General features: G+C 46.7%; 1 protein-coding gene across 1 annotated transcript in view; it reads right to left on the bottom strand.

Moving 5' to 3' along the window:
- The window catches only part of Kif26b (kinesin family member 26B), a 403,463-nt gene that overhangs the window by 199,875 nt on the left and 179,037 nt on the right, over positions 1–24,551 (bottom strand). The window contains exon 4 of the mRNA XM_032915772.1: positions 16,259–16,425. Coding sequence (XP_032771663.1) covers positions 16,259–16,425 — 167 coding nt within the window. The remainder of the gene's footprint in view (positions 1–16,258; positions 16,426–24,551) is intronic.

Genomic DNA, 24,551 nt, shown 5'->3' with positions numbered 1-24,551 from the left:
TCAGTCAGTAAAATACTTGCCCAAGGATCCCCAGAACCCAGTGACAAAGATAGACAAGGCAATATGTGCTTGTAATAGTATGCTGGTCAGCTAGCTAGACTACTTGGCAAAGTTCTAGGCCAACGAGCAGCCTTGTCTCAAACAAAAGGTAGAAGGCTCATGAGAAATAATATCTGAGGTCATCCACTGACTCTACATGTATCCACATACATAGGGCTAGCCCACAAGTGCATGCATGGCCCCTGTCTAGATAAAAATGTGTGCACATGTGCATGTGCATATGCAAAGGCACACACATACACACACACACACACAGATACAGACACACAGATACACAAACACACACACACACACACACACACACACACTTATTTTATTTTACCTTAGCTGTTTCTCCTTTCTTATGTAATTTCCTCTACTCATTTCTCCCAGGCTATTCAAACTTGATGGTTTTTTTATTTCCAGGAAGAATATAATTCCAAATTTGGAAGTTTCCCTCTTAATTGCTTGGGGAAGTGTAATTGAGTCAATTCCATGCCTTTGTTGGGATTCTTGGTATTTACACTTTCCTTCCTAAGGAAACGACTGTTCCAAACTTTTATTCACTCTAAGACAATTTTCCTACCTTCTTAAATACTTTTTCAGTGTGTATGTGTGTCTGTGTGTGTATGTGTGTGTGTGTGTGTGTGTATGCATGTCTACACATGTGTGTATTTGCCCATGGTACATGGGAAGGCCAGAGATTGATGCCAGCATCACTCCCTCTCTGACTCTTCACTTTGTTTCTTGAGACAGGATCTGTCACCGAACTTGGCGTTCACTGTTTTGGCGTGGGACCCACCTATGGCTGTTCCTCAGCACTGAGACTAGAGAAGTGGCCACCACACCTGGGAGCACTTTGTGTCACTAAATTAGTTTATGTTGTTTACTATTCTATAACAGATAAAAATCACACAATAAGGAGCCTTCTGGTGTTAGGAGGGAGCCTGGCTTTTTTCAGTCACATAATTATTCTGAGATCCATGCAAATCACCACAGGTAGCAACAGTCTGAGTATCTGAAGGGTATCCTGTTGTATAAAACATCTCACGTTTTTGCTTGTTTACTTATCTGTTGGAGAACATTTGCAAGGCTCCCAGGTTTTGACTTTTATGACTTATTTTCCATCCACCTCCAGGCACAAGTCTTATCGCACACCATTGTGTCCCTCCAGTCAATGCCTGATGGTGGCATGTTGGTAAAATCTAGTCTGATTGCTTCTGCTATAACACACTAAAAAGACTTGTTGAAAATCTAAAGCATTTATGCATTTTCCCAAAAATGTCAACACAGTTCTGAGAGGACAAGATAAAAAAAGTAAAACTGAAGTCATGTCTGTGTCCCTCGGACCACCTCAGTTTTGTGCTCAAGGGAAGAACACGGCACAGTTGGCCCAGGAGACAGAGAATCCCTTAGGAAGGGGAGTAAACAGGAGTTCTCCAAGGTCAGCTCTGGAACACAGATGTTAAGACATCCAAGGAGCCAGTCAGAGTGCTACCACCAGCTCACCAGGGCAAACATGGTGGAATTCATCATCGCTTATAACATAATGAACAAGAATGAAAAGGACAGTCACGGGGCTTTGTTTCTGATGCTTTTAGACCTGGTTTTAAATTTTATGTAAAACTCCCAAGCAAAAATAGAGAAGGACAAAGCATCATAAAAGAGGAAGGAGGGAGAGAGATGGAGAAAAAACTAGATTAAATTCCCAGTCTATGCTTCATGTAATGACTTTCCTTATCTTGCAGTTTTTGTTTATTTTTTTTTAAAGCGGAGGTCGAAAGACCTGGAGTGAATGGTGACTTGTATTTAGAGCTATGGCCGGAGACCATATTTAGGCTTTCACCCCCGTGCCTCTTTTGTGAAAGGGCCATCACGGAATGTAACGGGTGGTAATTTTGAAGCTCCAGGTGTAAAGGAAATACTCTTATTATTTCTAATTTATGAGCTCCTGTAGCAATACACTCCTCAGGAACCCCTCCAGATGTGTAAAGAAATACCAGTGATGCTTAAATTTACTGCAGCTGGAACAGCCCTTTGATTCCCGGCTCCCACCCTCAACCGCATAGCTCCATAAATCAGGCCTCCTCGCGTGCCTATGTTGAACGGAAACAGGGAACATGCAAAGTAGTAAATCCACAACAGGTATCCGGGGCTGCGGTTGGCAATCAATGCCACAGAGAGGTGGAAAGAGTAATGGTATCTAGTCTTATGTTCTCTGTCTTTACTGCAAAAGCTAGAGCCCAACGCCCACCATCTCAAGGAGTGTACAATAGGAGATGGGCAACTTACTCAAAAGACTTGAGGGTTGGGCTAACACTGTCAAGGCTGTGAGGAATGAGATATAGAAGACTGGTTAAGCACAGAAGGTCTGAGACAAATTCTGCCTGAGGGCCGGCAGGTGTCACCTCAACAGCCAGAGTGACCTCTAAGAAGCAAAGCCAGGAGTGAATTCCTCCGGCTTCAGGGGAGGAATGATGGACCACATCAAAGGCTGTGTGTTTCCATCTGAAATTTACGAACCTGGGACTGACTCTAGGATGCCTACAGCACAAAATAATAAACAAGAACATATAATTTGCAAGGCTAAACATCCAAGGCTTTGCACACGGTAGGCCAATACTTTAGCACAGAGGCAAGACCCAACTTTACTAATAAGCACTAGTATTTTTGCTTAGCTGGGGTTGGAACCCAGAGCTCTGCACAAGCTAGGCAAGCCCTCTGTCACTAAGCCACACCTAACTCCAGCCTTGTAGCATAGAGTGCCAGTTCTTCCCACTACAGAAGTCTGCCATGCCTCTAGAGAGGAAAGGCTGCTGTGGGTAGCCACTCTGAGACTGATGACAGATGTCTGTGTTTACAAGTGTCCTTCTTAGTGGCACTACTGTCAATCGAGGGGACTGTGACACTATTTTAAGGAATCAGCCCTGGTCACCCTGCAGGCTCAAAAAGAAGGCAGTACAACCTCTATCCACAAGGCTAGTCTTCAGTGGACACAGAAAACAAAGGAACCAGAAACCACCATAAGGACACAGTTAGTAAAAGAACTAGGTTTAAAGAAGCAGGGTCTAGAAGAAAGGCCTGCAGCCTTGGGGTACAATGGCCAGGCAGATGTGCTCCACGATGCTCAGGAGACACTGCTTCTGAAATGAAAGATGGACTTCTCCAGTGGACAGGGCAGGAAGCTGGCAGCCTCCATGGCATACACCATAGCCATACTGAGATGCACTCCCCAGATGCTCTGTGACTGCTAGGAGCCCAGGTTTCTCACTGGAAATGGACCACATAAAGATGGAGTGAGCTAGACATTCACCTGCCTCTATGGAGAGTACATTCAGGAAGGGGGTCTGGGTATCATGCTAGAAAGCAAAGAAAGGAAGAAGATAATTTTTGACAATAGTGATTTTCGGAAAAACACCTTTAGCTTCTAAGCATCCCGAAGGCTTGGATAAGGTAATATCAGATGTTTTTATGAACACTATCCTGAACATGTATGTTGTTTTTAGCTGTCCTCATTGGACTGAGATCTCCTTAATGGAATTGGCAGTCCTATTTCTATTTTAGTGTCTTAAGTATCTAGTATAGTATCGTGTGTGCTACCAATAATAGTTGCTGGATAGATGGGTAAAGGATAACTGGATGGCTGGATGGACAGATGGATGGACAGACAGATGGGCAGGCGGGTGGACAGATGTATGGACAGACAGACGGACGGATGGATGGGTGGATTGATGGATGGATGGTTGGACAGATGGATGGACAGATGAGTGAATGGATGGATGATGAATAGATGGATAGATGGACAGACGGATGGTTGGATGGATGGATGGATGGATGGATGGATGATATATACTACCAGGATCTTATACAGGGTTCTCTTGGAAACATCCCTGGGATTGACAACTGGTATCAGTTGTTTGCCAGTCCACTTAGAAAACCTAAGTGGTGGGAAAACCTTTCACCAGAGCTATTCCAGAGATGGACCAAAGGAGTGGGTTTATGTAAACTGACCCCTGCCAGTCTTGTCTGGGAGCTACTCCCAAGTCATTACCCACTCCCTTGACCCCACCCCACCTTGACTTGACAAACTAGAATTGTGCAAATGCTAGGGCTCAGTAGTCAGTGGGAACTCTCAGAAATTGCCACAGACATTAATTAGACCATGAGAAATATGAAGTTTTATATGAGAATTGAGTAGAAAAAAAGTATGTGTGTGTGTGTGTGTGTGTGTGTGTGTGTGTGTGTGTGTGTGTGTGTGTGTGTGTGTGTGTGTGTGTGTGTGTGTGTTGGTTCTTCTCATGAGCTCCTGAAAGGCCTTTGAGGAAAAGGCTGGAGCAGGGGCCTCACAGCAGCAGAGGAGGAGGACCCCAGAGCCAGTTTGCACATGGCCTGCTTAGACTCAGACACAAGGAAATCCTTGAGTCTCTGTCCTTTCCCAACCTCCAGCCTGGTTCTTGGAGCTCTTCAGTGGTAGAAATGAGACCTTTAAACACCCAGGCATTCACAGTATAGATATGGCAGCTGAAGTTTCCTTTTAATCCTAGACAATAACTGTAAAATTCTGAATAACCAGGTTTCAAAACAGTGCCTTTCCCCACAAATGCTACCTTGCCACTTCAGGTTGAGAACCAGAGAGACAGCTATAATGTATGAAAATTTATTTGAGAAAAACGAACCACATTTATTTCTCTGAAGTATCTAAAAGACCAGAAATGGATTCTGAGTGACGGCTTATAGTTCACCATTTTATTTTATTGGTGGGGGTCTTGCCTTGTGTTGACTATCTCCCTTTTCAACACAGGCCTGGGGACAAGCCCTTTCATTGTCCCTGCCAAGGCCCTTTCTTTCCTTTGCTGGCTTTACACGGATAGACCATAGCTGGGTAGGCTTTGGTTCTGGAGCATGCCAAGAAAATGGCATGGGCCATTATTTCTAAGCTCATGAAATTCTCTTTCCCAAATTCCAGTGTGCTTCATGAACAAACGGGTCAGGTACCAGGGAAAGAGAATGGAGGTCCAAGGGGACACCCCACCCAATCCCGTGGCCTCAGAGAAATGATGAGCGCTTATCAGAAGTAGCCACTGCTGGGCTGATCCATGTGAAAACCTACAACGGAAAGATTCCCACCTGCCTATACCTGGATTACATCTATCAATATTGCTAATCTTCCCCACAATCGAGGGCTTGGGCACACAATAAATTATCTTATAAACACAACCCCACAGGTTTGGGGTTTTTGTTGTTCTTTTTGTTTCTTTTTGGTTTTGTTGGGGGTGGGTGTTTGTTTTTTACATATTCTAGTCTTCTGAGAAGCAAGACAGACCTATGTTTTCCAGCACTCATGATTCATTCTCTTCATGTCGATCCTCTGGCTACCACAGAGCATAATCCTGAGGGGTGGAAGTGAGGCTGCCCTCCCTTCTCCTGCTCTCATGATCTCAGCTAGAAATTGTACGAGTGTTTCCCCGAGTCATGAGCTGGAAGAAGGAGAAGCAAGAAAATGCAAACGCCATCGCAGAAGAGAAAGCAGCTCTCTTTGGGACTCCATGTGATTTGTTTCAAAGCAAAGCATCCTCCCTGATGCCCCGTCATTTGTGTTTCCCGGCATCCTTAGTGAGACCCAAGTACACTTTGTCCTGGATGGATCTGTTTTCCTCCACGATGCCATTCATCAGCGCACTCAGCCTCTACCCAACACCACGCAGAATAATACATCTTTAGTTTCTCTAATGCCTTCCTCATGATTCTATCCCCAAATGCTTTACATACCTCACTAAGACAGCTTTAGAATTAAAATAATCAATCAGAGCGGGGAACTGAAAGCAAGGAAGCTCATTGAAGGAGGAAGACGGAGAGCCCCGATCAGCTGCATGACTCAGGTGACTCAGAAGACCTCCGCCATGGTAACTCTTCCGTGGGCTTATTGGCCCAGGACGCATGCCTCTCTGGTCCTTTACAACGCCCCCTTGTGGGGATAGTTAGGAACTGCGCTTTATAAGACATTCAGGTTCCTGACACGCCTCTTACATATCAGGAGAAGATGCGAATTCCCTCAAAGTGCCCTACAGCGAAAGGAACCATTCACCTCTTACACACAGCTTGACCTATGTGGCGAATGCCTAAGCACCTCAGCAGAGGGCAACCTGGAGACTCTCAAGACTCAAATGTTTTTAATAAGCAAATCCCTTTATAGGCCTTGTGTGGGAGTAGTGGTGCGGGGGAAACACCAGTCATATTAAACTGGAAGGTCAGTAAGGCTGCACCTTCATCACCTTCACAGAGAAGAAGCATTTGTATAGAGACCTTAGGCTGGGGAAGCTGCACCCCCACACACAAAGGAAGGCACAGCAGGAAGTGACAGAAAAAGGTTAGGAGGAGGCCTGTGGGTCCTGCCCCAGGGGAGCCATATTGGTGCCCAAGCAAGCACAAGCAAGAGGGAGCTGGGCAGGAGCAGTGGGGACAGGGAATACAGAGAGACATGTGAGGCCCCTAAAAATCTCTAGCTTTTGCTCTGTGGGATACAAAGCACTATTTTAGCAACTAATAAACTTAGAATAAGATCTGCTGATCACAAGCCCACCATCCCCCATACACTCAGATTTTGAGGTAAGCTTGGCATTGACTACTAGTACTCTTCCTCTTCCTCTTCCTCCTCCTCCTCTTCCTCCTCCTCCTCCTATCTCTCTGTGTATTTGTATGTCTACATGTATAATGTGTACATATGTGTGTATCTCTGTGTATGTGCATATGTCTAGGTGTATGAGTGTATATACATCCGTGTGTGTCTATGTGTATATGTACATGTCTGTGCATATGTGTGTATGTTTATGTGTGTATGTATGTGTGTGCATGTGTGTCTGTATATGTGTGTGTGTGCATCTCTCTGTGTGTGTATGTGTCCGTGTGTATGTGTCTGTGTGTCTATATGTATGTGTCTGTCTCTCTGATTGTATGTGTGTGTGTGTGTCTGCATCTGTGTATGTCTGTGGGTCTGTGTATGTGTCTGTGTGTCTGTATGTATATGTCTGTCTCTCTGTATGTATATGTGTGTGTGGGTATATGTGTGTCTGTGTATGTGTGTGTGTGTCTGTCTGCATGTCTGTATGTATGTGTCTGTCTCTCTGTATACATGTGTGTATGTGCACATATATATGAGTGTGTATATCTGTGTATGTGTATACATCTGTGTGTATGTATGCATCTGTGTGTACATGTGTATGTATGTGTGTCTGTGTGTGTGTGAGTGTATGTTTGTGTATGTGTGCATGTGTGTGTGCTGTATGGAAGCACTTACTTGTGTGAATTTGTTTAGGAGCCAAGATGCTTTCCCCAATCTCTTCCCCACCTTATTCCTAGAGACCAGGCCTCTCAGAGGACCTGGAGCTCACAATCACAGCTAGACTTGCTGGCCAGCAAGCCCCTGGGATCTGCCTGTCATTAACCCTAGCACTAGGGTTACAAGAACACTCTCCCATGCCCAGTGTTCCAGGCACTAGGGATTTGAACTTAGGTCCTCCTGATAGCAAGGCAAGTACTTTACAAACTGAGCCACCTCCCCAGACCTCTGGTATCCATTCTTTATGTTGGTGTCCATGTTTTGCATGGATCTCCCACCTTCTCAACAAACGTCTTGGTAGCAGAGAACCGTCACTGTTTCATTCAACAAACATTTCTTGGGTGTTCATTTTACTCTTGGGGGTTCGGCCAAGAACAGAGACAAATACCGTCTCTGGGTTTGGGGCCAACATTCTGGTTCAGAGGCTCTGGGCTCACTCCCTACACACTAGCTGTGTGACCTTGTGTGACCTTGGGCAATTTACCCCATCATTTCATGCAATGGTTTCCATGTCTGTGATGGTATGGTATTACAGTCAACTGAAGGGGGACTTTTGAAGCTAACGGTGTGAAATGGAGATGGTGTGTGGAACTTGGGAGTGCCTCAGACCACGGAAGCTGCTATGACTTCCAAATATGGATGACCGAAAACTAGTTGCAAGCATACGCAGCAGGGTGGGAGCAGAGGTGCACCTCCCCTCATCCCCCTTCCTCTCCTGTATACTTGACAGACTACCCTATGTCACCCCCAAAACAATGCCTTTTCAGACTACCATGTTACCTCCAAGTTCATTCTTTTGCAGCCTGCCATTTGTCACCCCCAACATCAATCCATAAGCAAAAGAGTACCTTCCATCGTTAACTTTGACTTAACGTTTGGTTGATTTTCAAGGTCAATGTCATGACAATTCTGACTTGGGGCCTTTGTAGCATGACTCACCACTGCACTCTAGGGTAACAGAATCCTTTTTTTTCCACAGTCATTGTAGCCTTGAGCTTGAAATGTAGCTAAGGTTGACCTTGAACTTCTGATCCTCCCACTTCAACCTCCCAAGAGCCCAATGGTGACAGAATTCTTAAATGTCCCTCCTTCCTATCTACTATCCTTTATTATCGGCCAACTTTTCTGGATTATATAATTAAGATCTGAGACAGGGGTTAGGGGTTGGTGCTGAAGACACAGCTCGTCTTCCATGCAAACATGGGGGCTTGAGCTCTGTCCCGTAAACCCCACATGTAAACCCAGGTATGGTGCTCCCCAGTTGTACTCTCGGTGCAGGGGAGACAGGCTTATAAAACCTAAGCAGTGAAACGCCTTCAAAGCCAGGCATGGCGATGGATGCTTGAGATGGATACGCTTGGAAAGTTGAGGTAGGAGGATGCTGAGTTCAAGGCTGGCCTGAACTATGTAGCAAGTTCATAATCACCCTGAGCCTCAAAGTAAGACCCTGACTCAATCAAGATATGCAAGAGAAACTCTGAAAGTTTAGAGTTCCTATTAGACTAACTAAAGCCACAGGCTTTCTTCTCTTGGCCAGTCTTTGGTGAGCTCATTGCAAAGGGCTCCGACTCCCTTTGGATTTTAAGCTTCTGGTCTGCTCTCCCTGTACAGATGGCTTCCCTTCCGAGGCATGAAGCCAGATCTTTACAGTGGCTATAGAGGCTTGGGTGGACTTCGGGCAGGATTACAAAGACCTTATAAAGGCAGGCACCATGGGGTTGGGTGGTGGTGGTGGTGAGGGAGTCACTGAGTTTTCCACCCAGGACAGGGCGCTATCCTTCTGAGGGAGGTGCTGTGTTAATATCATCTCCAAAACTCAGATGATCACATCTTATGTTAACCTTCACCATGACCCTATGTATCAGACAGGATGATATCCAGGAACAATAGAAAATCAAAATCTGGAGAGGTCAAGTCAACTGTCGAGCTTGTGGCTGGGGGTTAAGCCTTGAGCTGGTCCATCTTCCCATTTGCTTCGTTCAGTGTCCTTCCCAGCCTATTAGCAACATCAGTAAAAAGGACACCAATAACTAGAACCACAGACGCAGAGAACAGTTAACAAGGATCCCTGGGGTACTATGGGTTCACTGACGCTTCACCTTCAAACATTCTCACCAAGGCATGGCCAGGGGTTTTGTTCCAAGTGGTCCCAGATATTGTGAGCTGACAGCTCACACCTCAGGGAGATGGCAGTTGGACACGGTCCCTGTTTAGGAGAAACACATACTGTACATGCTGCCATGCTGGGATATGGTTAGGGACGCACTCATGGGTGCAGGGTTGCCCACTCGCACTAGTCTGCGCCAAACCACAGGTACTGGTTCTGTTCTGCTCTACCTAAGCCAGTACAAAAGTCTATATGAATGCCTGGGATGGCACACTGGCTGTTTGGTGTGTACAGAGTGTCTTTAAATTCTTTTATTAAATTTAGGCTTATGTACTTTGTTTTGTATGCATAGATGTTTTACCTGCATGTACGTCTGTGTGCATTTGTGTCTGTTGCTCCCAAGGTCAGAAGAGGGCATTGGATGCCCTCAGACTGGAGCTACAGACAGCCATTGCATAGATGCCGAGACTCAAACCCAGGTTCCCTGGTAGAGCAGCAAGTGCTCTTAATTGCTGATCCAACTCTCCAGCCCTTCAGATTCCATTTGACGCAGGGCTCCACAGCGTAGGCACAAAATGCAGCCACTTGTTTGCAATGCTTTTGCCATCTCTCAGGGCAACTAGGGGGTCTTTCTTAGTGCAATCTACACCTGATACTGTTTCCTGGGGCCTCGGAAATCCAAGGGCACTAGAAACTCACTTGGCTACTTCTTAAAGTCTTCCTTTCACACTGCCACCGAGGTGAGTTTAAGTGGAACTATATTCATCCAACTAGGACTCCTAGGAGTTCACCTCATCCATATTGATGAGCAACACTTCTTTCTTTTCCAAGAAGTGCTCAGAACCTTTTCTAAGAGGAGTAAACCTAAGCCTGCCAGGAATACATAAGCCAGAGATCCACTGGGCAATGGTTTGGCCTTCAGTGATCCTTGCCTGGCTCTGCTTGGCTGCCAAGGAAGGGAGTAGGATGGTTGGAGCGTCTGGCACCCAGGCCACACCTGCAGGTAGTTAGGAAAAAGATGCCCTCATTGGAGGCTTTGAGGAGTCTTCCCATGAGCCTACAGTGCTTTGGCCCTTAAAGCCCATTCACAATTGGGTACCCTGTTCCGTGACACAACTGTGCATATTGGCTTTAACCAGCATCAACACAGGAAGCTCCATAGCGGCCCTGCTTCCGTGGGAAGCTGTGGAGTAGTCATGAGTGGAGGAAAGTGGAGTGGGGGATGGGAGAGTGGGGAGGACTGCCCATCTGAAGAAGTCCTGCCCGAGTAAGCAGGCAAGGGAAGCATTGTGCTGCTACGGAAACACAAGGAACTAGGAAAATAATAGCAGAGAATTTCTACAATTTGAGTTCATAAAGGTTCTTACACAGCTCTCACTTGAATGTTTTTAGGTTTGGGGGTGCTTTTTTTAAAAAAAATCTTTAGAGGTATAAATCTAATAATAAACACAGTCCTGGAATTTAGCTGCTCCAGTCAGTAAAGCCAGTGGCAGAAGTGAAGCCCTGTCTCTACAGCAGAAGTCAGCAATCGAGAGATGAATCTTGTGCATACCTGGCTCCATTTTTCTCCTCCTGCATCTCCTGAGACCAATTGTGGTATCCGGGTGGCTTTTCTCAGTAATGGTTGTTGATGTGTTTCGCAGGTGTCCCTGCAGGGAACTGTGTCTGATGGAGAACAAGGGGACCAACTATGGGCAGCCCCATGATCTCCCTCATCCTTCTTGGGCTTAATAAACTCAGAGCACACAGCCAAGTACCACTACTATGTGTAAAGTGCCCAGGGATGGAAGAGAGCCTCCTTTATCCAAGATCAGACATGAAAGCCTTTGCTGGGACCAGGGTAAGCAGGAGCTATTTTTATTTGGCTATCAGCAAGATAGTAGATTCGATAGCGAGAAGAATGGGGACAGTTGTAACTATAGCTGCAGGTAACCCACTCGGGGCTGAGCAAAGGGGAAACAAGATTCCCACAGCAGGGATAGGCATCAAGAGTCAGCCTCCTAAAATCAGTTTAGCCTTGACCCTGGGACCTGGTTTTACTACAATGGCCATCTCCAGCTTGAGGTTCTACTGGTCAAATCAGTCATACAACAGCCAGGGACATGGTCAAGAGACTTTGAGCCAAGTGTCAGGTAATAGAGAAGCCACCTAAGGCAATGATGGAAGGGCAAGCAGGAAAGAACTAGACAGAGCCAGTGTTAGTAATGTCCCTAGGAAAAGAACAAGTTTGCACCGAAGACAAAAGGTGAGAGGGGCAGTGTATGTTCAGACGTGACACTACGACCTGGCCCCATGGGAGGCTGATGAGGGGACATCATGGGCATGGCAGCAACCTCATGAAAGAACAGGACAGAATGGACAGCAAGTGAGAAGGCAGAGCACATGGATCCCACAAAGTAAACGTGAGACATTTTGGTTACTCATTGTGACCAAAATCCTCTGCCACTCAAGGGAAGAGGGATTTACCTCTGCTCACATTTCAGAGGGTTCAGTCTATAAAGACTTTGCCCTGTACTCTTGACAGAACAGTGTATGGATGATCTTCAATTACCGGTGGACGGGAAGCAGTGGCGGAGAGGCAGGGGAGCGGGAATAAGCCCAGATGGCATACAGCCTGCAAAGACATGGCCATAGTGTGAGCTTCTTCCAACTCCGTCTTCCCTCCTACCTTTCCCCACATTTTATCATCATACTTTGTCTGAATTCATTGAAGGCTTCACTGATCCATCCATGATATAAGTACCTTCGTGGTCTTCTTATCTCTGGAAATGGCCCTCTCAGACAAGTGGGTTCTACTGATCTTCTAGGTACTTCACAATCCAATCAAATTGGCAACCAAGATTATAACCATAGAGGACAACACTATGCTGTACACTAGCATTTATCCAGAAAATAGAAACCCAGGACAGACATACTTTTAATCAACAGAAAAAAAATAGTGCAGCTGGATCTTCAAACAGAAAGTCATTAAGCATAGGGAAGGGGACAGGAGGGACCCAGAGAGTGAAGGGGGACCTCCCACAGCTGTTGATGCTTCTTCAGATTACTTGGGAATCAAAAACTCAGTTGAAACTATGAGGCCATCTGAAGGATTTGTTTTCTTTTTCTAAGGTTTGAGGCAATTCTACGCATGATACAGGTTCTACTCATTGATTTTCAAACAACAGTGAAATATTCATTGCTTCAGCCTTCAATGACAGGGTCCCCTCCATTGGACTTTGTGTACTTTTTATGACAGAGAGCAAAGTGCATAATTAGAGAACAGTCAGTACAAGGGGAACTCTAACCATCGCCTACCTACCGCATCATCTCTCCTCAGTGATGTAAAACTTACGCTAAAGGATTCATTTGAAATGGCCTTCATGCCCAGTAGCAACACATTACTAACTGATTTGAGGATTGATGTGACAGTTTCTTCTTTAAATAGATGGCCCTCTTTGAGACAGAGTGGCTGACCTCTAGCTCACTATGTGACATTAAACCTTTAGACCTCCTGCCCCCTACATGCTGAGATTACAGGAGAATCCCACCGTGCCCTATGTATGCAGTGCTGAAGACCCACTCCTGGGCTTCACACAAGCTAAGTGAACACCCATAAACAAGCTACCCTCATACCCTGAACTATTACTATTTTTAAAGTTTCTTTCCCTGCAAGAACAGTAGACTGGAATTCTGAAATATAGGCAACCGCTAAGAGGCTTATTATCTAAAGAAAGAAATTTTTTTTTATTCTTGGATTTAACAATTGCAATGGTTTGAATGTGACTGTCCAAAACTCATGTTGAAGCTTGGTCCTAACTGCTTCAGTCTTAATACAAGGCTGGGCTTTCAGAAGGCCACTAGACCAGGGAAGCTCAGAAAAAGCTTGGTGTCCCTTGCCCTTATGTCTTCTACCTCATGAAGACAAACGAACAAGATGCCATGTTGGAAGAAGGCAGCAGCCCTCACATAGGTGCTGGTATCCTGGTCTTGGATTTCCCAACCTTTAGAAGGAAAGAAAGAATCTCTTGTTCCTTATAAATCATCCAGTCTTGAACATAGTGTTACATGAACTTGAGCAGACTAAGACAACAGGCCTCGAGTTACTGTGAACGATCTACAGAAATGTATAAGTACTTCTTCATGGACCATTGGGACCCAGAGAAGTGACAGATCCCTAGTTATGCTTCTCACTCCTGAATGGATCTCTCTGCTATAGGTGCCCGTCCATGACAGACAGGCTGTCCATATGCTACCTTACTTGCTGATGGGAAGCATTACTCAATGACAAGCCAGGGTGATGGGTAAGGGATGAGCAGAGAGTGTGATTATGTGCTTTTTTTCGTGGTACTCTGTCCATCTGTACACTATAAGCCCTTTGAAGGCAAGGTCATACCATTAAGCTCCAGTGCTATTAGTATTTACAACAAAAAATATACAAGGGGGCCAGAAGGAGCACTCTGCACAGAAGCCTCTTCCACCAAGCCTGATAACCTGAGTTCAACCCCTGAACCAATATGGTGGAAGAAATGAACCAACTCCCATAAGTTATCCTCTGATCTATATGCATGTGCATCTACATGCACACACAGATAGGTGGGTGGATGGATGGGTGGATGGATGGGTGGATGGATGGGTGGATGGATAGATAGATAGATAGATAGATAGATAGATAGATAGATAGATAGATAGATAGATAGATAGATAGATAGGTGGGTAGATGGGTAGATGGGTAGATGGACAGACATATGAATGGATGACAGACAGACAGACAAGAGGAACTAGGGAGTAATCAATCTTTTGGAGTCTTTGCTCACTGCTGGCATTATCCACAGAGCTTCCAGCCATTATTACCGACCCATTCCTCCTAGATGCCCAGCACCTGTTCTCCCTAACTAGAACCCACCAGAAGTCCCAGCCCCATATTTCCTCCCAAGTCAAATCTTTCTTCAGTGTTTTGTTTTGTTCATGAGTCTGACAGTCTTGTGTGGAATCCTCTGGAACACAGGGATTTAACAAAGGAGCACCAAGGTAGGAGGTGAAAGTTCAATTCCAAAGAGCATGAAAAGCTGATTCCTCCAGCATGAAGGCCAGGCTCACCCCCTCCAGCACGGAGGCCAGAAAGCCACTCATCACACCTTCCACCTCCCTCACTGACGGAGACCTCACTCTCTAAGTGATGTGAACAGGCAGCAAGTTCTTCACTGTCTCCAGAGAGCTAGGAGATGGCTCCCTCCTGTTCTAAGGTTTCATTCAGCCTTTGCTCACACACTTGGGTACCCCACAGAGACAGAAAAAATGGTCTCTTAGACAGTGACCCAGAAGATTTCTGCCTTAAGGTGTCTTCTCAGTCCTCAGCCAAGGTTCACCAACCTGTGGCTACACTCTGATAGGCGTCGCTGGTCTCAGGATCATCTGGGCCTATGACATTTTCTCCTAAATGCTTACGTCTCTTCATTCCTCCTTCAGACAGTAGATATGTAACATCCCAGTGAGCTTGGGTTCCTTACTCAGAGATTCACGCACAGATGGAGTTAACGATGGTCCTTCCTAGGTGACCAGCATACACATATGTCGCTTCTTTCCCCAAATCCAACCCAGTGCAAATGTGCAGGGGAGAATAAACACAGAGCCCTGGTATAATGAGCCCCTCAAAGCTGGGTTCCCAACAGCCCTTCCTGACACCTATTGTGGGTGGCACTTTCTCCCAAAACCCTATCCCTCTCTTCCTCCTCTGTTCCCTTCCTCAGTCAGAGCCCCTTCTCACATTTGCGTCCTGTGAGCCACTGTTCCTGGGAAAAAGCAAGGCCACATGAAATACTGGCCAGGACCACGTGAAATTAAACATCTGTAATGGTCTCTCAATAATTTAACATCACCTAATTTTAATCTTCAAACAAGACCTTATCCCCACTTTGTAGATATGGAAACCAGAGGTATGCAAACCCTCTGACTTCATGCCCTCTGCTGTTTAGTCAAGATCCTGTCTACTCCGGGGCCTGAGAATCATAGAGAAAATTTTCTAAGCTTTGGCTCCAAGTATCCAGTAAGTGGTGAATTGTGAGCAGAAGAGCAAACGCGCCAAGCCCCTGCTATTTCTGTCTCTGTTATGAGTTAACTCGGACGAACCTTCCCGGTCCTCAGTTTCCTTGTCCATAAAATCACGAGATTGAATTAGACAACCCTGCTGTCCTACTCAGCTGTCCTTTGTCTCCTGCCCTGTGTCTGCCTTGCTGCTAAAATTAGGTTGAAAACATAGTTCAAATACCTTTCATTTTTGGTTCTCATGGCTTTAAACTCTCTAAGACTAGCCTTATATCCAGTGTTTGGCTAGCTATATATCCAGTAGTGTGTCCAAAGGAATACGCCTAGCATCTCTTTAATAGTCTCTGTTTTGGCAGGTTCGTGAGTAGATAAGTGTGAGATCAGTAGCCACAGGTCTGTACCTACTACAGCCTTACGCCAAGGAGGGCCATCTTTAGAGCCATGTGTTCTCACAACAGTGGTTCTCAACCCAGGACGCCTCTGAGTATTCCAGGACGTAGTAGGGGGCAGGGTACATAGGCATGTAGTAGACAGAAGCCTGCTAAACACACTGGAATGCATAGGACAGTCCCCTCGACACTGTGTTCTGTGGCTCACAATGTCAACAATGTCAAGAAAGAAATCTTGCTTTCAAAAAGCCAACTCGAAGAACGGTACCGGATGCCTTCTCATGGTTTCAGCTGATCTTGTCCACACAGGATGCACACGAGCTGGGTGTACCCAAAAGAACCAAAGATCTGAGCATCTCTTACCGTGCGAAGAAGGAAGCGGCCACCGAGGTCCCTGTGGAAGTCTCACTGGCCACACAGGAACCCTGTGGGGCTGGGACACTGCTGGCTGCAGGCTTGTCAGCATTGTAGCGGTTGAGCGCTGACTCTGTCAGTCCCTCACGGCCGGTCTCTGTCATCAGCTGGGAGATCTGACAAAGAAAATGACAAGGAGCTCATTACCTGTGGCTCACAGAATGTCTGCCCACTGCCAGCAGGTTGCTGTCTGGAGATGGGGGTGGGTTTAATCCCACCCGCACTCGGTTACCTGGGGGCGCCGAGGTTTTCTATGACCATTTCCCCCCATGTTAGCTAGGTCACTTCCTGTCTCCATTTAAAATAATGTGGTAAAATAACCCCTGACATTATAGTTGCATTACACCTACATCTTCCCTTCCCGGAGAGGAGAACATGGCACCTATTAGCCGCATGCTCTTCATAGCCCAGGATCACAACCGTGACCTGAACTAACACTGGCTCTGCACCAGGAAAAGCTTCGAGTATTCACAAAGGGAGAACAGGCAGAGGCTTAGTCTGAAGGCACAAGCAAGCTTGCTAATAAAGAACAGGAGGGGCTGGAGAGATGGCTCAGCGGCTAAGAGCACTGGCTGCTCTTCCAGAGGTCCTGAGTTCGAATCCCAGCAACCACATGGTGGCTCACAACCATCTGTAATGGGATCTGATGCCCTCTTCTGGTGTGTCTGAAGACAGCTACAGTGTACTCATATATAATAAATAAATGAATCTTAAAAAAAGAAGAACAGGAGGGATTCGGGTAAAGGGTTCTAGGCTAGTGGTTGGGGTTGGCTGTAGAAACACAGGTGGATGGCAGATGCAGATAAAAGCAGACACAGCCCCCATGTAGTCCCAGTGGTTTTCAATGGAGGGTTCAGAACATTTTAGACTTCATTTTCCTTCTGATCCATTCATTAACGGGACCATGAACAATTTCTGCTTTGTTTCTTTCTATTTGTTCTGTTTTTGCTGTTGTTGTTTTGTAGAGTTTTTTGGGGTTTTTTTATTATATTATTGTTGTTGATTTGGGTTTTGGTTTTTTTGTGTTTGTTTGTTTTTGAGGCAGGGTTTCTTCTAGTCTAGGCTAGCCTAGAACTAGGTATGCAGCAAGACTTGCCTTGAATTCTTGATCCTACTGTTTCTACCTCCCAAGGGCCAGGACTGCAGGAGCGCCTTCACATCTAGCTAAAGTGTTAGTCTGGTATGATGGTGGTTTTAACAGCCAACTTGATGTAACCTGTTGCTTAGACCAGGTTGATCAGGGCATCGTGCTGGTCAGGGACTTTTCTTAACTGGGTTCATTGATGTGGGGAGACCCGCCCTGAATGTAGGTGACATTTCATAGGCTGGGCCCCCAATTGTATAAAAGTGAGGACTGTGAGCTGAGCAAGTAGACAGCCATGCATGCATCCACTACTGGGCTGTGCTGTGACTAGCTGCTTCCGGCCCTGGCTACCTAACTTTCCTGCTATGAAAGACTATAACCAGGAACGCTGTGGTGAAATAAACCTTTCCTTCCCTCCTTAATCGACTCTGTTGGGGGGAGTTTTATCCCAGCAAGAGAAGAAATTCTAGAGCACGCAGTGTTTCCATCTTTCTCTGCTTGAGAACTGGTCTCTCTCTTGCAGCCCAGGCTGCCCTTGAACTCACTCTGCAGCTGAGTCTGCCTCTTTTTCATTTCTAGTGATTGTTTTTGTAATGGAAGTCCACGTAGATAGTCCATTCTATGTCCCATACTCTGCTATAAGACCCACACTTCTGGGAAAAATGAGTATGAGGAATGGAGCCACACTTACGTCCATCTGACATAATATGGTGTTTTATGGGGTAAAAGTCCAAGTGCGATATGTGGAAACTTTAAAACTTTAATGTACTTCCATAATGGAAAACATGAGCTGACATAAACAAGCAAAAAGAAGAATGACTTCAGTTAAACAAAATGATCCTTGGCTTGTTACTCTTAAATGATGAGTGGAAAATATTCCTATCATTTATAAAACAAGCATGTAATAAAACCCAGGGCAGGAGCCTTTCCCCTGGTCACTGAGCGGGGTAGCTGGCCATGAGGGAGATGAAGGAGCCTGGGCTAACACCAGGGATGTAAAAACCATTTATACCTCTCTGTTTTTAGCAGAGCAGCCATTTGCTCCGCGTACCGTTGACTTGAAACTTTGCTTAAACTCCTGCTGCAACTTGGGAAGTTGAGCATCGTTCCGTGGAGATTCTGACAACCTCTACTTTCTTACTCTCACTCTACACACGAGAGACAAATGTGACCCCATCACAGGAGCTGGAGGGGCGGCAGCACAGAGAAGGCCTGGAAGATGGGTCTCCCTGTATTCCACAGAGGCTACTTACTCTCGGTAGGCACAGGTCACTTCTATGGGCTGCCTATACCACCAACAGCTGCTACCATCCCAGAGGGGACAATGAGGAGACTGCCACACACAGTGTTGTCCCCACTGGCTAGTAATGCTAAAGCCACGGGTGGTGCATGATGCTCTCCTGGACAACACCCAGGAACAAAACCAAATTCATAAATCCACCGTACCTTGCTTCTGTCAAAAGCCACGATGAAGGCACACCCCTGGTTTTCACTCTCAGTGACTCTGAGAGAAGTCAGTGAATGAGTGTGGCATCAATGCCACCTGGCACACCATAGTGACATCAACCGAGTAGTCTTCACCCAATCCTCTGTGGATATTTCCCTTCCCTTTGTTCTATTTTTTTTTAATGTATTTTGTGTCTTTTTAAGTTTTAAACAGCCCTTCCATTTTCACTTCCGTGTCTATGCTTTGGGTCACGCCCAGCAAGCTACACATCACAGGATAATGGGCCAGGGCTGGCTTATTCACGGTACCAGGATCAACACGACCATACAGAGATAACAAAAGCACATTTGTGACCCGGATCCCAAATATTTTATTTTCTGCTACTCACGTCTATCTGATTAAATCTTCCTGTCTACAGTCCTTTAAACAAGCAAATGTATTGCTTTTCCAGATTTCATTATTTTGCTGGGAGCATTTGCATGTGCACCGGGCAAGCGCTCTACCACTGAGTTCCTTGGTGCTTAGCTGTGCCGGGTACTTGGGCAGACCCACAGGCAAACACATCTTCACGTCTCAGGGGTCTTCAATATTTACTTTCTTTGCAATCTGTACAGGCGTCCCCGGCTGACAGTGTGCTGTACAGACAGTAAATAGGTGAGCTGGCTCTGTTCTGCTCCCGGGCTCTGTCCAGCTATCTTTATCACTCTGAGAGTCGGAGAAGCCAGACACGCCCTCAGAAGCTGTGGTTGTTTTTCCTCAACAATCAAAATCATACTGTTTCCAGATGATTATGAGAAAGGAGTCTGCTTGTCGGATGAGCCAGCGCTCGTCCACCCTGTGCTAGAAGGCAGGCTTCGAGTGCTGGGGCTCGGGCGGTAACTTCTCAGGGAGGGGCTATCCTGCGTGTCACCAAGTCACTAACTATCAAGAACTACTCCCTTCAACTTTGACACTTAGCACTGAGACGACACCACCAGTCATGAGTGAGTTACCTCAGGAGTCAAAAGGACAAATACTTGCCCATTGGTTAAGACTGAGTTAGGAAAAATCTGTCCAACACAAACTCCTTCTGGGCTCTAAGCTGGAGGTAGCCCATCTCAGAGCTGGACGCACATTAAACAGAAATGCTGGGGATACTAAACGTATCCCCATTATCTGCCAGCCCTCTAAGACCGATAAGCCCTATCCCTATCCCTTCCCCGAGGCCCCTGGGAGACACAATGCCATCTAGACAGCTTGACGCTTGCTCCCAGCTCACAGATGAGGAGAGAGAGCTGCGAAGGAGACACGCGATTCGGCCAAGGTCACACAGCACGGTGAAAATGGAGGCCCTGAAACCATTCTGTTTTCCTTCCCCGGCCCATCTGGCTCCTGCTATCAATGTGTGTTGAGCAAGCTGAGGATGGAGTAGATTTGGGGGCTCACAGGAAGTAAACCGTGCAGGGTGCATCACTTCCTGGGAAGGAATCAAACCAGAAAAAAAGACATAGATTAGAAACGTGTAGTGAGCCTAGAACATTTCCTGTCTCAGAATAAAGCCAGCCACATATGTGATGTGTGTGAGTGCGTGTGTGCATGAGCGTGTATGTGTGTGTGTGTTATGAGAATGTGTGTATGTGTGAGTGTGTGTGTGTCTGTTGTGTGTGTGAGAGAGTACATGTGTGTTATGAGAATGTGTGTATGAATGTGCATGTGTGTGCATGTTTGTGTTATGAGTGTGCATATGTGTGTGTATATATACACACCATCTATAGTGGGCCAATAGAGGGGCTTCCAGATGTGTTTCCAGACAAGTCTCCGGGAGAAATAAAGGCCTACGGTGGGAGGAAGCCACTGTTCTCGTGTTGTAGGATGAGCTATGAGTGCAGCACCAGGCTCGGCTATGGAGGCCCCCAGAGGAGGTTAGGACATTTCCAACAGGCTTCAGAAGGAAGGAGCCACTGGGATCCCTAGTTCCTGTCCTCTTACCCATCAGCCATCAGTGAGGATCCCCTGCTCCTTTTATCTCTTCACAGAGACACCCCATAGTGTTCCTGAGGAATCTGTGTTTTGCAAGCAGTCATCCTGCCCCTGGCTTCTGAGTTTGTGTCAGAGCAGAGGCCATTCCTCCTAGCTAACAGGACCTGCCACCTGTAGGAAGGGCCCCCTCTCCTGCTAACTATGTTCAAGGCTCTGTTTTTGAGGGACAGTCCTCAGTGTGGCCTTAGCTACTGTGGGTCTAAGGTCTGGAGACTTGTCCCTCCCCCACCTCTGTCCAGCACCCCTGCCGATGGCTTCCAGGTCAGGTGCGGGGCACATGAATGGGTAGTAGTGGGTGCCTAGCAGCCCTCACTACAGTCCTGAGGGTAGTCCAGAAGCTGGATCCTCAGAAAATGTACCCACGCCACCAAGAAGGAAACGAAAGGTCAGAGAGGTTAGTACTCCCTAGGGGAAAGCAGGTAGGAAGTAAAGAAACCCAGCCTAGGACCCCACTGTGGGGAACTCCACAGCGGTTTCTAAGTACATTCCACCCTTGGTCTGACTTACTCCAGCTCTGACCCTGACCCCGGTACTGCTCCATCCATAAGGAACATCCATAAGCGAGCCTTAGCATCACTGCCCAGTGCTGAACCAGACGCCTGATTTGAAAGGCTCCATATACTGTGATTTTGCAAACTGTCCCACATTTATTTCTTCTCTCACCACACTGTGGAAAATACACCATTGTTCCTGAGAAAACTCAGATCCAAAGCCACAAAATGGCTGTTTCCCATCGAAACCTGTAATCTGGTAGAAAACCTTCACTGTCTGCATCATTGTTTCTATAGCAAACTCAGAGCCGGGGCCACTTCCAATCACAAGCTCAGGAGAACTGGTCTTCACCACGGGTCATGTTTGGGTTGGTTCTGATTAAAGCCCACATTTAGCTCAGCTACCCGGGGCCATGACACTGCTTAACAGAGTGAGTCTACTTTTCAAACACCGCCACCTTTCACGAGGAGAAGGAAAGGGTGGTAGAAGTGAGACACAGGGTTACAGTGAGAGAAATAAAACTGAGGAGTGTGAGGAAAGGGTGCATGTGTGAACATGTTTGTGCATGTGCGTGTGTGTGTGTGTGTGTGTGTGTGTGTGTGTGTGCAAGTCAGACACAGGGTTACAATGAGAGAAACATGGCTGAGGAATGTGAAGAGAGAGTGTTTGTGTGCACATGTGTGTGTGTATGTGAGTGAGTGTGCATGAGTGTGCATGTATGTGTTTAAGTCAGACACAGGGTTACAGTGAGAGAAACACAAATGAGGAGTGTGAGGAGAGAGAGAAAAAGAGAGAGAGGAGGAGAGAGAGAGATGGGGGGGGTGCATGCATACGTGTGTGTCAGGTCATCCCCGAGGTAAGAATCCATGTGCCATGACTGTGCGTGGGGCTGTTTTGCACAGGCTACACCTTGCTCCCCTCCGTGCTGACCCAAGCATAGGCTCATGTCTTTAAATCACACTGGAATTTTGATAACGGATATCTCTCAGCACAAGGCACCCAGTACGTGTCCCCAAAGACACCGAGCCTCTTAAAGTGGCTTATGCTCTCGAGCACAGAATCAGAACAAAGGATTGTAAGCCAGTGGCCTTCACTTTCCCCCCTGAAAGAACTGCTCAGAGCTATCAGTGGGTATCAGCATGGAGTTTATCTTAGATAGATGGCATTCTTGACCCAGAAAGCCACCTTCCTTTGACTGTGCCAAGACATCAGGGAGCTCCAAACAGCATCCCTTCTGTATGTGGAGGTTCAGACATCAATTTCTCCCTATCCAGTCTTCAGGTAACTACATTTACTGACATGATAACCCCCTCCCAAGCCCCAGAAAAGAGTATCTAATGAGACTCTCTCTTGATCAGTAACTGGCTATCCTGGGACAGTGTCTTTTGTTGTCTGTTGCTTACAGCTGTCAACAGCAGGGGCTCAATGCACACTCTTGATTAGGGTTAGCACAGATCAGCTCACATTGGTCTGGACGAAGGTGGGTTACAGCTCATGTGGAACATGGGTACAGTCTGGACATTTCTGTGTGGCTACTGCTCAGGTTTTCGACCACTAGAACCAGCTGGAATTAAACAGCTAGAGTGGAGTAAAAAGCAGGGGAACGAACTTGCCACTGAGCAGATCAAACAGCAACCTCAACCCAAAGGTGAGCGACACTGAGCAGATGTGTAGAGACTACAGGGTAGGATCCGGACAGCAGACAGCTAACCATGGGGGTCAGAAAGGCATCTACCTCTGGGAGTTAGGTAACGCAGTAGCATGGTCACATAAACCCTCCACAGTCTATGAAGAAAACTCTGCACTCTCTTCTGCACCCTAATTATCCAGAGTAGTCAGTTATAGCGGTAGGAGGTACAGTGGGGACGCCAGGAACTAAGGCAAGGGGACCAGAGTCAGTGTCTTCTGGGTTCATAATTTCTGTCTTGGATGAAGAACACTGCAGACAAGAGTCAGGGAAGGCTGCACAAGGAGGACCACAGGGGGCGCACTCGATATGGACCAAAAAGTAGTTCGGATGCTACGTTTTTGATTTTGGCATATGTCTAGTTTATCACAATCAAAAGCATCCCAAAATGTCAAAGAGTCCATTCCTTTCAACCTCCCCCAATGACCACGCCTTGCTCTCTCATTCAGGAAGACGGTCAGATAGGCTATCATGTGTGGACCAGAGTCAAAGAAAACAGCCAAGAACGCAGGGGTTCTGCCCTCCAGTGGATTTGATGTGTCTCCACACAATCATGTCATGTATTATAGGATGGCCGGATCGAAAAAGTAGCAAGACTCCTCTGCCCCCTTCTAGCCCATGCCTAAAGCCTGCAGGAGACACATCCAGGCTGAGCCCTTAGTGGAGGGGAAATGGGAGGGGAGGGAATCAAGGCTACAGGCTGAGGGCACAGGGCAGAAAAAGCCTTTCAACTTAGCTGTCTGATTAAAATCGTCAGACTCTTTCCCCATACATAAGGAAAATACCACCCTCCTCCCCATTCCCCACCCCTCAGCCCTCACGCATGCTCCTGGGGGCTCAGCTCATTCTTCTCAGAATGTAGGATTCTAAACTCAGCTGGGTCAGGTCACTTCTTAGGCATAGGGTTCTCTTCAGGGCATTCAGATAGCAATTCGTTTCTCGATGTTTATAGGATGCTGTCCACAGAACGTAATCACTCGATACCTCATTTGAAGCGTGCCCCAGGCCTGGCCCTGTCCCCGAGACTCCAACGCACACCAATCACCCCTGGGATTCCAGTGGCCTTGAGTCCCATAGATAAGTTCCTCCTCGAGCTGTCCAGTGCCCAGCAGGCCAAGATGGGAATCTCCCATCCCAGGGCCGGACGTTTTGATTACCCTTATTATCTTAGTTTGCTTTGGCTATAAATTTTATTAGTGGCCATAAAATTATCCATCCACAGCATATGACTCAGTGACCTCTTGCAACAGAGAATTCCACAACAGGAGACACACGAAGCCTGCGAGGGCAGCCTTTCCTTCCCCTTAATTTATAGCCTTGGCTCCTTCACAGTCTTCGCTGTGAGAGGAGACTCTGCAAACGGAGGAGGAGGAGGCTCGAGTCACGAATAGCCGTTATCGGGACTCACATCTGGCCCCTCGGCACCTGGGAAGTGTTTGCTTTTATTCTTTGTGTTGCCAGAAGGTAAAAGGGCAGGGCCACCTGCCTGCTTCATGACGGACCTGGGGGAGCA

This window comes from Rattus rattus, chromosome 10 (genome assembly GCF_011064425.1).
Source record: "Rattus rattus isolate New Zealand chromosome 10, Rrattus_CSIRO_v1, whole genome shotgun sequence".
NCBI classification, from domain to species: domain Eukaryota; kingdom Metazoa; phylum Chordata; class Mammalia; order Rodentia; family Muridae; genus Rattus; species Rattus rattus.
Note: the sequence above shows the minus strand (reverse complement) of the source record. Positions and strands in the feature narration are given on the sequence as shown.